The sequence below is a fragment of the Ipomoea nil genome, unplaced genomic scaffold (genome assembly GCF_001879475.1).
Source record: "Ipomoea nil cultivar Tokyo-kokei standard unplaced genomic scaffold, Asagao_1.1 scaffold2848, whole genome shotgun sequence".
In the NCBI taxonomy this organism is placed as follows: Eukaryota; Viridiplantae; Streptophyta; class Magnoliopsida; order Solanales; family Convolvulaceae; genus Ipomoea; species Ipomoea nil.
In genome coordinates, this window is record NW_017619276.1 from 1,027,892 (window position 1) to 1,044,639 (window position 16,748).

The window sequence follows — 16,748 nt, forward strand, 5'->3', positions numbered from 1 at the left end:
TTTAGATAGGATGATATCTTGGACAAAATATAAGTAGAGGAGAAATGATATATTCGTTTTTAAACAAACTTCACCGTTACATTTTATATAAGTTATGATTTAGTTGAATTATATGTTATTATAGTATTTCAATGATCATGATACAATCGTTATACCCTACACCACGGCGCGCGTAGCACTGTGTGCCGCGCGCCTCCCAAAACGATGTCGTTTTGGGAGGCGCGGTAGGAAGTTACTGTGATTATGTATATTTGTTCATACAATTATGTATATTTGTTCATACAGTTATGTACATTTTTTATACAATTATGTACATTCTTTTTATTCAATTATGTACATCCGAATCAGAAAATTTGTGTGTATTATGTTAAGAGTTGATGTGTATTATGTTAAAAGTTTATGTTTATTATGTATTATATTAGATTATGTGTATTATCTTTTAAAAAGAGTATGTATATTTTGTTATATAATTATGTACATTCATGTATACAATTATGTGTATTCTAGTATAACATTATGTACGTTTTTGAACATGAGTTTTTTTTTTTTTTTTTTTTTTTTTTTTTTTTTTTTTTTAAAGAAAAATTAACTGTCATACACTGGGGCGGGAAATTTCAAAAAAAAAATAAATAAAAAATAAAACGACGTCGTTTTGCATCTGGACGCACTGTGCAACGAGCGACGTGGTGTAGGATATAAATTGCCATCATGATATAGTAGTGTTCTTGAAGACACTAAAATAAAACAAGTGAGCTCGATCACCTCATAGCCCAAATCATTTTGAAATAAATTTCAATCACGGTATATTTTTGTTAAGTAATGTTATATTCTCTTTCTAAATTTATATTATGATTTTCTCATTTTTACATGTTGATATTTGATTGATTCATTTTATATTTGATTAATAAGTGATTATTTTTTTTAATGCTCGTGGAATTAGTAGTCACTAGTAATGAATAAAAAAAAATTCATTGTCACACCAGGAAGTCAATATTAGAGCATGGTCAATGGCAAGGTTTAATTTTTGAGTCTTTTGTGGTCCCAATTAAAACTAAATACAAAGAAAAAAGCTAAAAAAGTAAATAAAAAAGAGATAACAATTGGAGTAGTTGCCATGCTGGCAACTACTCCAAATACCCAATAGGCATGTGTCAGTGCATGTTTTGATGGTATTCAATCCTTTAAACCTCCCCTCAACAATAATGCATTCACAATTTAGGGTGCATTTGGAAATCTGAAAAATGACTTTCGAAAAATGTTTTTCGAATTTTCAGTGTTTAGCAAGATGTGGGAAAATGAGGTCAATGGAAAATAATTCATAAGTCAAAGGAAAATATGTATGCTTTGGGAAAAATTGACTTCCCTTTTTTTTTTTTGGAAGTCATTTTTCAAGAGATGCACACGCAAAATTTTTCGGGCCTAATTTTTTACAGGTTTTTGCGAGTCGGCCTACCAAACTTGCAAGCTAGGGTTCATGCAATCAATGCCCGCCCCATGTGGATTGGTGGGCCTCGCGGACTTTTTTTTTTTTAAATAAAAATAAAAATTCAAAGTTAAAAAAAAAATAGTCTACAAATAATATTAATTTTTTTGTATTTAAAAATTTAAAAAGTTAATTTTTAAAATGTTAATATATATATATATATATATATATATATATATATATATATATATATACACACACACACACACACACACACACACACACACACATACACACATACAAATCTAATAAGAGCCAATAATGTTAGGCCCTTAACTGGAACAAAAAAATATCGGTAGTAGTTTTTTTTTTAAAACTAGTATTTTCACCCGTGCGATGCACGGAATGGAATTGTTGTAATATATTAAGAATATTTAAATCGATATATAATTATTTAAGAGTTAATTTCACCAGAGGTCGTTTATTTTTCCTGAAAATTCCAAATTTAATCATAGATTATAGTTATTAATTATTACGATTTATTCTATGTTACAACTCTTACGTTAATATTCTTACTATTATTATTAACACTTCATTACTTTTAGATATTATTATTACCACTTATATTATTATTATATTATTATTATTATTATTATTATTATTAGTTTCTTTTCAAGTACTGTTAGTATATAATGGTCGTGAGGCACAATAATAATATAACCATAATTAAATATTTTTGTATTGTATTCCGGAGTTAATGCCATTTTTGGTCCTAGACTTATTGAAGCATTGACACTTTTCATCCTCCATAATAAAAATTGCCACTTAGTAGACACTGTTATTGGTCGTTGGACAGTTTTGATCCTCCGTCAATGAAGCCGTTTGTTGACCGTGAATTAGATGGCTTTTCTGTCTTTTTATGTCTTATTCTTCTAATCTTGTTTAGACCAGCGTTGCTGTGACTCCTGTGAGGCGAGATGGCGAGACTTGGCGGCTAAGTAGTAACCGTCGGTAGTGAGTAGCAGCGAGGTTCTTCTCCGGCGAGTTGTGGGTACGACAGCGAGCATACGAGGCAGTAACTCCTTCCGGCGACGGACCAGTAAGGCAGATCTAGCGGTGCAGCAACAGATCCGGCGAGGTTGGGGCCTTCACCGGTGGTTTTTGGTTCCGGCGAAACAGAGAGGGCAGCAGGTCGGCGAACCCTCCTATGGTAAATAGCAGTTGTAGTTGTAGATGGCGTGATGTAGAATTTGCACCTGTAAGTCCTCCCTTCCATATTGACCACAAATATCCTTCCCATCTCTCTCTCTCTCTGACCACAACTACTTGGTGCACAACCTCAAAAACTCTGTTATTCTACCTGAAATTCATTGAAGTTTCAAGCTGAAAATGTGGAATCCGCAGCTCCCCAAAAATCGCATTGTCTGAGGTGTTGGAATGGCCGGTGTTGACTTCCTGGCTGCTGTAGCTTCATTCCCCAACCCGGATGATAAAATTCGGAGCACCAGCTTTGAGGTTCAAGGAGGTGGTAACACTGACAATGCTTTGATAAAACCCGGATGATAAAATTCGTCTTGGTCTTAACCCAAGGATCATATCTAAGGTTGCTGATGACTCGCATGGCGAAAGAATACTTGATGAGCTTGAAAGGGATGGTGTTGATACATCTTTTATGGTGGTGTCCAAATGATGAAACTCACCATTCACATATGTCATTGTTGACAACCAAAAAAAAAAAAAAAAAAAAACTCGCACGTGCATTTTCACTCCAAGATATCCACCCATGATATCTGAGGGTCTACATACCCAAATCAAAATTGTCTTCAGCGCTTGGAGTAAATATTGTCTACTTAGATGGAAGGCTGCATGAGACTGCTTTGATTATAGTGCAGGAGGCAAAGAGTAGGGGCATACCTATTATAGTTGATGCAGAAAGGTTAAGGGAGGGGTTGGGTGATATTCCTGACTTTGCTAGTTATGTTGTATGCTCGACAAAATTTCCACAGGCATGGACTAACACCCTTTCTATTCCAACTGCACTTGTTTCTATTATCTTGAGATTGATGTCAAATGTAAAATTCGTGATTGTTTGTTGGGTGAAGATGGTTTCTTAATGTTAGAAAAGACTGAAGCGGATAACCTCAGTTTGAAGAAATGGATGTAGCAGTGACCAATGGATGGAGAAATACAAGGATTAGAACATAAAAAGACAGAAAAACCCTTCTAATTCACGGTCAACAAACGGCGTCATTGACGGAGGATCAACACTGTCCAACAATCAATAACAGTGGCTACTAAGTGGCAATTTTTATTATGGAGGATGAAAAATGTCAATGCCCCAATAAGTCTAGGACCAAAAATGGCATTAACTCGTGTATTCCGTGAGTCACAATAATAATATAACAATAATTAAATATTGTTCAATTCTATATTCTTCTAGGATTTCTATTACCATCATTAATTATTCCCAAATTTACCATAATTAAATAATTTGACCAATTATAAAGAAAGATTATTAAATAATGCACGGGACAATTGTTTAATTAAAAATTTTAAAAATTCATTAATAAAACATAAGGTTCTCATAGTTTTTTCTTAGAAACTCTTTAATAAAGTATTTTTTTTTTAGAAATTGGTGGGCCAAACCGCCTACGGCGGTTTGCGGTGGATAGATCTCGAAAAAATACGCGATTTAAAAAAAACATTTGTCTAAAACGGACAACGAAGTCAAAAGTTATGCCTTGCCGAACTTTTGACACTTTACAACTTAGTGTCAAAAGTCAAAAGTTATTAGGAGGAGAGATTTTTTAGGAATTGGGCGGGAAGTTAAAATTTCAGGATTTTGTTTTTATATATAGTATAGATTGTATTACAGTATTTTATAATAATATGAGAATAGAATTGTAACGCAGAATTATTGTACGAATGGGAAAGTAGAAATTAATATATTTTATTATGAGGAGAGATTTTTTAGGAATTGAGCGGGAAGTTAAAATTTCAGGATTTTGTTTTTATATATAGTATAGATAGATTGTATTACAGTATTTAATAATAATATGAGAATAGATTTTTAACGCAGAATTATTGTACGAATGGGAAAGTAGAAATCAATATTATTTTATTAGGAGGAGAGATTTTTTAGGGATTGGGCAGGAAAGTTAAAATTTCAGGATTTTGTTTTTATATATAGTATAGATTGTATAGATTGTATTACAGTATTTTATAATAATATGAGAATAGAATTTTAACGCAGAATTATTGTACGAATGGGAAAGTAGAAATCAATATTATTTTATTAGGAGGAGAGATTTTTTAGGAATGGGGGGAAGTTAAAATTTCAGGATTTTGTTTTTATATATAGTATAGATTAATGGTTCATATTATTTTGATATTAGTATTCTTTAATGATTTTTCTTATTTACCCTATATTATATTATTTTACTAGTATTTGCACCCGTGCGATGCACGGCCATAATATTCTGGTGCAATATATAAAAGATTGTTATATTGAATATTTAGGACCAATAAGGTTTTAGATGTAATAAATAGACAAAATATAATTTATCGGCGTTCCATAAACAAAATAATTATTATTATAATATATATAATATACATACATACATACATACATATATATAGATTTTGGTTCCTGTGAGAACATGTCTTCCTTTGCGGTCAGTGCGGCATACACCATTAGGTATGCATAAATGCACCATTCAATGTTCGAGAATACACCAGAATGAAATGCCAAACAATGCACCACAAAAAAAAAAAAAAAAAAAAAGAACTCACATAATGGTGTATTTTCGAACACTATGTGGTCCATTTATGCATACCTAATGGTGTATGCTGCACTGACCGCACGGGAATACATGTTCTCACAGGAACCTGGCCCATATATATATATATATATATATATATATATATATATATATATATATATATATATATATATATATATATATATATATATACATGAGAATACACCAAAATGAAATGCCAAAAAATGCACCACACACAAAAAAAAAAAAAAGAACTCACATAATGATGTATTTTCGAACACTGTGTAATCCATTTATGCATACCTAATGGTGTATGCCGCACTGACCGCACGGGAATACATGTTCTCACAGGAACCTGGCCCTATATATATATATATATATATATATATATATATATATATATATATATATATATAAACATCAATTAAAATTAATAATCTACCTCTATTAAATAACAACCATTATTACATGGACAATGGTCCACAAAAGTGTGTGAACCATAATAATAATTATTTGGCTTCACCTTAATAGAAATAATTGTTTTAAATATTTTTTTATAATTATTATTATTGATATGATTATTATTAATAGAAATAATTGTTTTTAATATTCTAACTTTTATTTTAAATTATTATTATTATTCATATGATTATTATTAATAATACTTGTTCCATTATTCTATTATTATTAACAATAATAATAAACGTTTTTATTTATTTTTATATTATTATTATTGCTGATTAATTTGTAAAACATAAAAAGGTTCATGTGAAGTTGAATAAAAAAATCAAAAAAAATTGTGAAAAAAATATTCAAAATTTACATGAAATATTCATCAATAAGGTTTGATTATGAAGTTGAATAAAAAAAAAATATCTACAAAACCAAGCCTACATAATTATATTATATAACACCAGGGAAAACATATATTAAATCTAATATACATTCTAATTGTAGGTATCATTATTATGAATATGCAACATTCTACATAACGAAGGTGCCAAAACTCCAAGAAATGTTTCTCTGGAAATGCCATTCATTCACACCACGATCCTCATAACGAACAATACAATGCTATTTGTCATCAATATTTTCTACTTCATTTCAATATAAATAAAAATCATTAAATGATATAATTAAAATAAGATAGAATTTCGAAGTAACATTTTCAATATAAAACGAACATAATTTTTTAAAATTAATACAATATTATAATTTGATATACAATATCGTGAATCATGAATTAAATAAGTAACAAACCACAAATTTTGACCTAACATAAACACATATCAATGTGTATACATTTTATGTATATGACCCAAAAAAAAAAACCAAAATAATTTCAAATTATATCCATATATAAGTATAAATAAATATATATGTATATATAAAGAAATCGGTATATATATATATATACACATAATAATGAGCAGGCCAAATATGTTACCAATCCACAGTAAAACCATAGGCCCAAACCAAAACCCAAGCCCACACATAAAAACCCTAAAACATAGAATACTTGGACAATCTTGCAGCTCTCCTTTGTTCTCGCCTGCACATATTCTCTCTACACTCTGTCTACCGCTTCTGGAAAGTTCACAACACACATTGCCAGTGTTGTATAACCCTTCTCCTTCAAGCTCGATCACATTTTCTCGCCATTTCCATGTGTAAAACATTATCTCTACCCTACTATGTACTCGCGATCACAACTCCTGACTGATTAGACCGAACAAAACCCTGACGCTACCTATTTCTTCTCTCAAACAATTCTGGAAAGTTGACCACATATAAGGTAGTGACACCACTCAAGAAATGGTTTGAGGCAAAATTTGAGATGACAGATCTGAAAGAAATCAACCAACAGGAACTACAACATCTATAAGGTAAAAACTTAGATTTTACTGATTTTAATTAGAGTTATTAATGTATATTGTTTTGTATACAAATATCTATTTTTCAATTTTACGAAGATTATAAACATGCAGTAATTTTGATTTGTAAAAATGATGAGTATATGAACTAATACTTAGGTGCGAATGATTAGTTTTCTTAAAAGCTATGTTTTGTTCAATGTTCTATTTAAAATGTGTCTTTTTTATATCAAATTTGTTATATGCATGCATATTGTGGAAAAAAATTATGAATATGAATGATACTGTACATAGTGAGCCTGTCATTTGTTGAACTTATGGCATTTTTGTTAGAGTTTATTCGATTGACATTCCATGAAAACTTACAACTTGGTTTACTTAAATGTTTGCAATAAATTTGAGTTCATCACATTTAACAGATAAATTTAAATACTCCGTAATATTTAACAATACTATTATATGAAACTGTTTTTAAAATATTTTTTCAATAAATGTTTTAACAACAAAAAATTAACAGAAGATACAAAAAATTGGATTTCCAGTGATTCCAATTTTATTTTTTAATTACCTAAAAAATTACAATATGATAGTTAAAATGCAGATGTCTATTATTCGTATGCAGATGACCCATAAAAAATATGGAATTACACAGAGTGGTGGAATTACACTGTCCGGATAGACCCACAAAAAAGAAGATACATACAGTGAACAGGAAATTTCAATGGTAATGTTCGGTTATTATTTGTTCAAATACTCTCTTTACATGTCCATAGATGTAACTCCCTTAATATTAATTTACTTATATATGTCGCTCTGTGTCTGTATGTGAGCAGAATTGATGCAGATCGATATGGCACAGAAATGTAAAGCAGAATTGCTGGGACTCCAACTAACTCAAAAACCTCCCTATCCCATAATAAAATTTAGATAAAAAGGTATAAGAAATAATACATTTGAAATATGCACAAGAAATATGCACAATAATATAAGTTTGTTTTCCCAAATGTAAATAGTGTCAATAGAGTATTTTCACATGAAGTTTAATTAGGTTAACAAAAAAATACAATGTGATAGAGTACAAACACTGCATTTCTTTAGAGTAAATAATTTTTTCCATAAATGTCTTATCAACAAAAAATTAACAGAATATGTAAAAAATTAGCTTTCCAGTGATTTCAAATTTATTTTTTAATTACCTCAAAAATTACAATATCATAGTTAAAAAGCAGATTATAATGTCTTTTATTTGTATGCAGATGTACAGTAAAAAATATGGCAATATAGGAGAGTGGTGGTATTACACTGTCTGGATACACCCACAAAAAAAAAAAAGAAGATACATACAGCGAACATCAAATTTCAATGGTAATGTTCTGTTATTATTCATTCAAATACTCTGTTTACATGTCCATATATGTCTCCTTTTAATTTACTTATATATGTCACTATGTCTGTATGTGAGCAGAATTGATACAGATATGCCACACAAATGTAAAGCAAACCAGATGAATATTGTAAATGAATAAGTCAGTATTTGTTACAATTTCAATCAAGAAAAACAGGTATGCTTCAACTGTACCTTATTCCATGTATAATAAAAACTTATTTAGTTTTTAACTACTTGTGAAGCTCTATTATATTGCTTTGAACACATTTTTGAAATGTTTTTTTTGGTTTTCTAAATCTTAGCAGCAAGCTTATTTTTTTGTTCCTTTATTTAGTTTTTTTTTTTTTTTTTTAAAAAAAAAAAAAAACTCTCTAAGTTTAATATTGGTATAGTTGAAAAATTCAGTCATGTTTGATAGGTATTTTTGGTTAGTGTACTTATAAGTGAATTTTAGGTGAGAATTCATCCAAGAGACACTTTTTGACTGTACCATGCCATCACCACTCCATTCCTTCATTGTGTTTCCATTAGTCAAGGGACTTTCAGCCTCATCCTAACCAGTTAGCCAGAAACCCTAGATTCCAAATAAGATTGTTTTTTTTTGTGTGGTTAAGTCTGAAAATTTGAGATAAAATTCAAAGTCAGATGTAATCAAGAAACTAAGATCATCATTGTCACTGTAATCTTCTGGCTTTAGAACTTTGGAACTCAAATGATTGCTTTGTGAGTCAGGGCAATTCTGGACAGTGGATTGCAAGTAGTGCATTACCCTTCTCAAGTTTGAGCACAAGAAAATCATTTAACTGATTCTCAAACTGTACATTTCTAGCAGCAATTTTAAACACATAGGATTTAACAACCAACCTTGATTCCTTAGGTATCTTGCCATATTCCTAAATAAATAACATACTCTGTCCCATAGCAAGAATGGGGCATTCCCATTCACATATACCACACTAACTTTCTATCTGTACCTCCAAACCCCAGCAGCCCATATTCATCTACAGTTTTCACATGAAAACAGCCCAGATTTAGGGATCAGCTTTTTATTACAACCTTTTACTTGCAAGATAGATAACACCAATCAGGATATCCTTCTATCTCTGTAATTGTTGCAGGGATCCAATAATCTCCACACTGTGACAGTGAGTAAAAAAAAAATCAACTTATAATTTGGGTATGTTGCCTTTTGTTATTCATCTACTCTTAGTTTTCAAGTTCAATCTAATCTGTTATATCATTTGATTGGGGCAAATGATGATTTAATAGTCTGATGCCATATTTATAATATAAAAAGATAAGATGTGATTTTTACCTCCTTCCTTTCATACAAATCGGCAATGGTGCACATAACCATCCTCTCACAGGGAACAATCCAAATCTGATTGGCTATAGTTTAAACTTGAAAAGGAGTTGATACTCCTCAGTGGGTTCTGCTCAGCACAAAGACTAAATAGATTTGGGAAAAAAAAATAGTCCATCATTAGAATCAACCTGATTTTTTTGTCAATGCTTCACACAAATTTGAGTAGTTTAATGATCTGTGGAACTAACAGTGTACTGAATTTTTTGTAGGTTTTGATCGTACAAAGGTTAAGAAGATTCCAATAAGAGGTGGTTTGCATTTTTCAATACAATATTACAATGAATTAGTAGAATTAAAGAAATGAAATCAGGTATGCCTGGAACTTTACCTCTATTTGTAGTTCTGTGTTTCCACTTACAGCCAAATGATAAATGAACCCGTAAGCCATTACTATATGAGAATAGATTACTATTACTATATTGTGCTGTTAAAAAAAAAACATGAGATTGTTACCTTCGTCCACAAAAAATTGGAACAGTAAGTCTTTGACTCATTTGAGAACTTTGCTGAGTGTCAATGGCAAAGTCTGGGCAGAGAAGAACAAACACGCAGAGGGTTAATGGCAAAGTGTGGATTGTTTGTGTATAGAAGGATTTATAGAAGAGGTTTGAAGGTTGTAGAGTTCCAAAAATAATCAGCTTCAAAGGATGTAGAGTTCCAAATAATATGAAATTCAGATTTACCTACTGAAATAAATTACAAAATGTTAAGTGTGTATACCGTACCATACTTTAGTCTGAAATCACATTGAATAGTGTAGCTAATATATACTGCAGATAAAAAAGAAATTCTATACACTTACTTTGACCTGAAATCATCAACTTCCTGATAAGAGGCATTCAAATACAGTTTGGTATCATCATAGCATCAAATATTAGGCTAAGGAAGATAGTCTGAAATCACATTGAATAGTGTAGCTAATATATACTGCAGATAAAAAAGAAATTCTATACACTTACTTTGACCTGAAATCATCAACTTCCTGATAAGAGGCATTCAAATACAGTTTGGTATCATCATAGCATCAAATATTAGGCTAAGGAAGACAGAACATTAAACAGTGAGCAAAAATTGTACAAAATGAGTTTACCTCTTCATCGCATACCAAACACATTCTCTACTCTTGATATGTGTAGAGCCTCTACTTTCAGGTATTTCATAAACTCTAACACACCTCACTCGTATTGCTCTTCAATATCTAGAGGCTTTAACAAAAATTTACTGACTTGACATGGTTAAATTTGCAGAGATTTTAGATCTGGTTTACTATTAATCAGGTACTTAGAACGGAAGAGATGGACATATTGGGAGTGGATATGTATATCAACATAGGTTTATATAGATTGTAATATTAGATTTCGAAATTTGAATATTATCTTGGAAGCATGAAGCTGCTGGAAACCTTTCACTTTCCAAGAGCACAAGCAATAGTTGATTATTTCGAAGCATTTAATACTATATATACAGATATATAGATGTAAATATGTATGTGTCTATCTGTATGTCTGTACTCTGTAGGTGTACATATGTAAAATCAATTTATATTTAGGTTTAGGTTATCATTAGGACTCTTCAATTAGTAGAACTCTATTTATTTTACTTGGTATCCGAACATAGTAGTCGGATAATACACATTGGAAACCCAAAAGTCATGTGGACACAATTAATTCGACACATATAACTAAATGCTTAAAACGACGCCGTATATCATGAGCGGGAAAATGTGTTTAGTAGAAAGTTACTGCTTTATTATATTGACTAGTAGGTGCACCCGCGCGATGCGCGGCTATATATATAGTATGATATATATACAGTATAGAATATAGTTATTTGAACCTGAAAAAATGTGAAATGAAAAGTTGTGATTTTATTACACATTGATGAATATAGTAATTTTATTATACATTGTTGAAGACTTCATTGTTGAAATAATGTGATGCATGGCTACCTATATAGTACATATTATATTACGTATAATAATATAATAATAATAAGAAACCTAGTATTTAAAAAAAATACTAAATTTTAAATAATAAATTGTTGAATGTTATTATACATTATTGAAGACTTCTTTGTACATAACATTTTTAGTCGTACTAAGACATGGTACACTTTCTCCGCAAATCAAAATTTTCAAACCCCTGGGGTTACTAACTCTTGAAACAGCTACGTACAGTTGTTCATGGTTAAAGATAGGTTTTTTCAACAACAACCCAACTTTAGCAAGCGTTTGTCCTTGACTTTTGTTGATTGTCATGGCATAGGATAGCATCAAAGGAAATTGCTTTCGTTGAAATTTGAAAGGCAATCTTGGATCTGACGGTGTAAGTGACATCCTAGGAATCAATACTCTGCTTCCTGCATTTGTACCGCACATGATTTTGCCTTCCAACACATGGTTAGCCAACCTTGTAACAATCAACCTTGTACCGTTGCATAATCCTAGTGTGTGATCAATATTTCGCAATAGCATAACAGGTGATCCAACTTTCAATGTCAAAGCATGATTTGGTACTCCAGAACATCTCAAGGCATTCAAGAATTCTGGAGTGTGCAAATCCGCTAACATGTCAACATTGGCATCTGACTTACACACAGAATCACAACTCAAGTATGTCTTACTCTTAGCCGGATTATGATCATTCATGTATTGGTTAACGGCATCTACCACATCCAATGTTGGAGCTAAAATTGCACTATGATTAAGATATGACAAATCGACAAGTCCCAGTCGGAAATTAGGGAAAGTGCTATCAACAATTGTAGCAATAGGGTCATCTTCGCACTTCAACAACAAATCTTCTGGAACAGTAATCTCGGACTCCCCATCAAGTTGACACCCAATAATTCCGTCACCTATATTAGCTATCCATTTTGCAAATTCCTCGATCTCCTTGCACTCGTTTTCTGATTGAACACTTTTCAAACGTAGATTCTTAGTAAGCCTTAGGACTTTACAGGATTTCCAGAGATAGGATGAGCTAATGCTTGCTCGAACTATATCCGGCCTAGTACCCTTTGGAATGACTGGTAAAATTTGCCTGAAATCGCCCCCCAAAACAACTGTTTTACCACCAAATGTCATATCAGAACTCCTTGGATTTATGAAGCGCATCAAATCCCACATTGTTCGGTCAAGAGCTTCAAAGCAGAATTTATGCATCATTGGGGCTTCATCCCATATTATCAACTTGGTTTGCACAAGCAGTTCTGCCAGTTCACTGCCGTTGCGTATGTTGCATGTGGAATCTTCATTAACAGCTATCGGTATAGCAAACCGAGAATGTGCATTCCTCCCACCAGGTAATAAAAGCGAAGCTATGCCGCTAGAAGCAACATTTAACACTATTTGACTCTTAGACCTTAATGCGGAAGAAAGTGCTCGCCACAAGAAAGTCTTACCGGTCCCTCCATAACCATAAACGAAAAATAACCCCCCTTCCTGGCGATCAACGTCAGTTAACACTTCATTGTATATTGCCTTTTGTTCGTCTGTTAACTGCCTTACCAATTCTTGATTCTTTTTCTCCTGTTCGCCACAATCGTATGCTAATTCTTCTTGAATAAACCTATTTGCAATAACGTTTAAGGCACCAAAATTTGCTGTTGGCATTTCAGGATAGTCCTTCAAACTCTTACCATGATTAGATAATAGCTTCTCAATCTCTACTAAAGCAAAGTTAATTTTGTGCGAATCGGTCAACACAAAATCTGCATAAATATATATTAAAATTTGGTGTTATAACACAACTACGTTAAACTTGACGTAATATTTTATTTAAAATGTACGATTACCTCTGTTCTGCAGTTGTTTACGGACGTTGAATTGTGCATCGTCTGATAGATGTTGCCACACAGCATCCCAAACTATTTCCGGTTTCCCCATGCAACTGCTCATTAGCAATGTCACAAACAATCTCCTCAATTGATCTGCTGATGCCCAATGACTGGCTTCATCTATTGCATCAACATATTCGTTATCATCATCAATTAAACCCCTTGCATAACACGCATCTCGGAATGAGTCATATTGCTCTCCATTTACAATCCTAATATCTTCATAACTTTTAGGGCCACGGATTTTGTTCAGCAAACACCTCAAATAGAAAATTTCACCAGTAGCTGGCGGGACATAGAATATACGTCCTATTGAGAACCCTTTCTTTCGTGGCTGCCATTTTTTAAGGTCTTTCTTCTAAACAAATCGTGTTGGCATCTCAACATAAGTAAGTTCTTCGCATCGAGGTATGTTTTATTTGCTTCAAACCATTCCAAAAACATGCTCTGTGCTATCGTAGGTCTATTCACAATGTTCTCAATAGCATCATCATCTGCAAATATCACACTCTGTTGATTAGGAAGGTGAAAGCTTAACCTTTCCACTGAAGGCGCCCGAAGTTGTATATCAAAACCAAATAGACGCCAAACCGCTTCACACGGGGATATGTACCTACAGTCATAGTACATATTTATCTCATCTATTGCTTTGCCATTCTCGTCATCATTGCCTGTTTTGTAAAATTCGGCAGTTACCCGATCATGACCCTTGTTAACATACTAGAACATGTACTTGATTGACCGTGACTGGTTGCACCACTCGACATTTATATGAGCCTTGTACTTGAGCAATAAATATCTATTGTGCGGTACCACATACCTGTTGTCCAAGGCGATCCCGTTCTTTGTAACTACACGGCCATTGTCTCTCCTTCTATATACCGGGTAACCATCTTCATCAAATGTAAAACTCTCAATAAATCTCTTAGGAAAATGTTTAGAGCATCGCGCATTTACCATACATGGAGAATTGGTCCTCGCTTTTCCACATGGACCATGCATCATAAATTCCTCTACTGCTTGGTAATACTCTGCATCTTTCTTTTCATCTGGAATCTCTGTGCAAATTATGTTGTCTAGAGTAATAACTTGCCTAACTACTTTACTGTTCTCTAAAAAAAGTAATATATGAGCATGCGGAAGACCTCGCTTCTGGAACTCAATTGTATATATGACTGCAACAACATAGACATAAACATCATAAGGTTAAGTAATTACATAAAATTGTAACAAAATTGATTTAAAATAAAATAACAAATATTACCTCCAGCCACAGGGCCAAATAGTTTATTCTTTCGACAATCAGCTATCAAAGCATCCAACTTAATCTTGAATAACCGGCAAATTATGTCCGGCCGATCTTCTGGCTTCAACCTTTGATCTTTTAAAAAGCGTTGCACCTCAGGCCACTTCGGATTGCATGTAAAGGTTATAAATAAATCTGGGTATCCAATCCACCTACATATTGCCATTGCATCTTGGTAGTTTTGTATCATGTATCTAGCACCACCCGTAAAACTTGAAGGTAGTATTATTCTGCGACCTTGGGCTGCAGGGCTTAATTCACCCCTTGTCAAAGCATCAGTCAATCCACTATAACTCTCACACCTTAGGCTTTTTTGGTGTGTCCTTATATAAATTAGTCTTCCAGACTCAACCATTGTGTAGCCATCTACAACAAACTGTTGGAACAACCGCTTTGCAAATAATATGGTACTCGGAGCTGACTGTCTAGACTGTATGCGGTAGCAAAAAAACTCCCTGGGACTAATCCTCTGTCTACCACCTGAAGAGTGCTTGCCTACTACGTTCGCGAATGCAATGTTTTCCCGATAACCGTCTTCGCCATATGGAAACAAAATAGGGTATTGCAGTGGTAAGTATGAAGGATTTAATTCACTTATCCTCAGTAGGTGGCCACCCTTCGATTGAACAATAATATCACGCTCTCCAATACTGGTATCCAGATCTCCCACAATTAAAGTTGCTACTTCAGAAACTTGCGGCAGATTATATGTCCTCGCATCTCTAGTTCATTTTCCCAACAACTTTATTTTGACTTCGGCGCATGGATTAATATCCAGCTCAGACATAGCCATCCGAAAAGACTTAACCAAAACATTATTTTCATCGAGGTCTTTCTGAATGACATTCACTATTTCTACATGAATGTCATCTTGCTCACCACTACCCCTACAACAACATAAACTTGGCATTGATATTTATTTAGATAAAAAATAGTATTTAATGTGTAATTACGCAAACATGTTTACCTCACAGCATTTATACGGTTGATCTTTTCATTTGCCGTGTCGTATATGTATAACTGGGCAAAATGAGGTTCTTTGCCTTGTTCTGGAAGTAGAGTGCCCATTAGGTGATAGTTTTGACCACTTAATCGAAAAATTGGCGGTGCGCCCCCCTTGTTCACGTTTTTGTCAATTTTTCCTCCCATGGATGTGAAGCAGAACATGTTGTTGTAGGTCCTAATGTTGTGTAAAAATTCTTTTGACAATTCGTCTTTGCTGAAAAAGAGATCAAATATACCTTTTGGTGGCAACTTATTCTCCGGCAACTTGATCTTCCCATGTTGCAACACAACATAAACAGTGGCGATGCTTTTGTTGACAAATTCTTCTTCCTTTCTTCAAACCAAAACAAAGCCCCACAATGGACGCATTTATTTGTTGCATCACCAAAATCGCAGTATTGACCTAAAACCAAATATATACAAAATGAAATACTGATTGACATTTTATGCAGGTATAAAACAAATATACATACCATGTTGTGGACCAGAGGATGTCCCAATATCCGAGGTCTGCCTAACATCGTTACTCGATATATCCGCATCTAAAATTAAAAATACATTTAAAAATCAATTTTAAAAGTGGACGATAACACATATGTACTTTACTTATAGTTGTTTCAAAAACCAGGAGAGTATCTTATTACCTGCTATGTACTGATTTGGGGCGTCGATCATTGTATGGTTATATTCATCTTCAAAGGCAGATAGCAAGTCTCTTGTGGTTACATGGTCTTCGACAATTGCATATTTATGTAATGGTTTACGCAT

The 16,748-nt window shown here is 32.9% G+C and overlaps 1 protein-coding gene and 1 long non-coding RNA gene across 4 annotated transcripts; one reads left to right on the plus strand and one right to left on the minus strand.

Annotated features, from left to right (window-relative positions):
* The first annotated feature begins 6,751 nt into the window (after positions 1-6,751).
* Positions 6,752-11,391, plus strand: LOC109160568. Of its 3 annotated transcripts, XR_002050771.1 has the most exons (7): positions 6,752-7,091; positions 7,702-7,803; positions 7,913-8,014; positions 8,336-8,444; positions 8,545-8,641; positions 10,042-10,983; positions 11,080-11,391. It is a non-coding gene; the product is annotated as an uncharacterized LOC109160568 (long non-coding RNA). The 3 variants fall into 3 exon arrangements; XR_002050770.1 differs by having other exon boundaries at positions 10,042-11,391; XR_002050772.1 differs by lacking the exon at positions 7,913-8,014 and having other exon boundaries at positions 10,042-11,391.
* Positions 11,392-11,658: 267 nt separating this feature from the next.
* On the minus strand, positions 11,659-16,748 carry LOC109160496. The gene is made up of 11 exons (XM_019308782.1): positions 16,625-16,748; positions 16,454-16,522; positions 16,278-16,383; positions 15,943-16,194; positions 15,719-15,862; positions 14,934-15,625; positions 14,490-14,844; positions 14,141-14,282; positions 13,628-14,027; positions 12,241-13,543; positions 11,659-11,668 (listed from the first exon to the last, which is right to left on the minus strand). Exons 1-11 carry the CDS (start codon positions 16,746-16,748, stop codon positions 11,659-11,661), a joined length of 3,597 nt encoding a protein of 1,198 aa, XP_019164327.1.

What these genes read in the sequence shown, in the direction of transcription:
- LOC109160496 (XM_019308782.1), bottom strand. Translation starts at nt 16,748, where the DNA reads ATGCGTAAACCATTACATAAATATGCAATTGTCGAAGACCATGTAACC. An exon ending in CCCAAATCAGTACATAGCAG is followed by an intron (nt 16,523 to 16,624) that starts GTAATAAGATAC and finishes TTTTAATTTTAG; the next exon opens with ATGCGGATATATCGAGTAAC. An exon ending in TAAACAACTGCAGAACAGAG is followed by an intron (nt 13,544 to 13,627) that starts GTAATCGTACAT and finishes ATATTTATGCAG; the next exon opens with ATTTTGTGTTGACCGATTCG.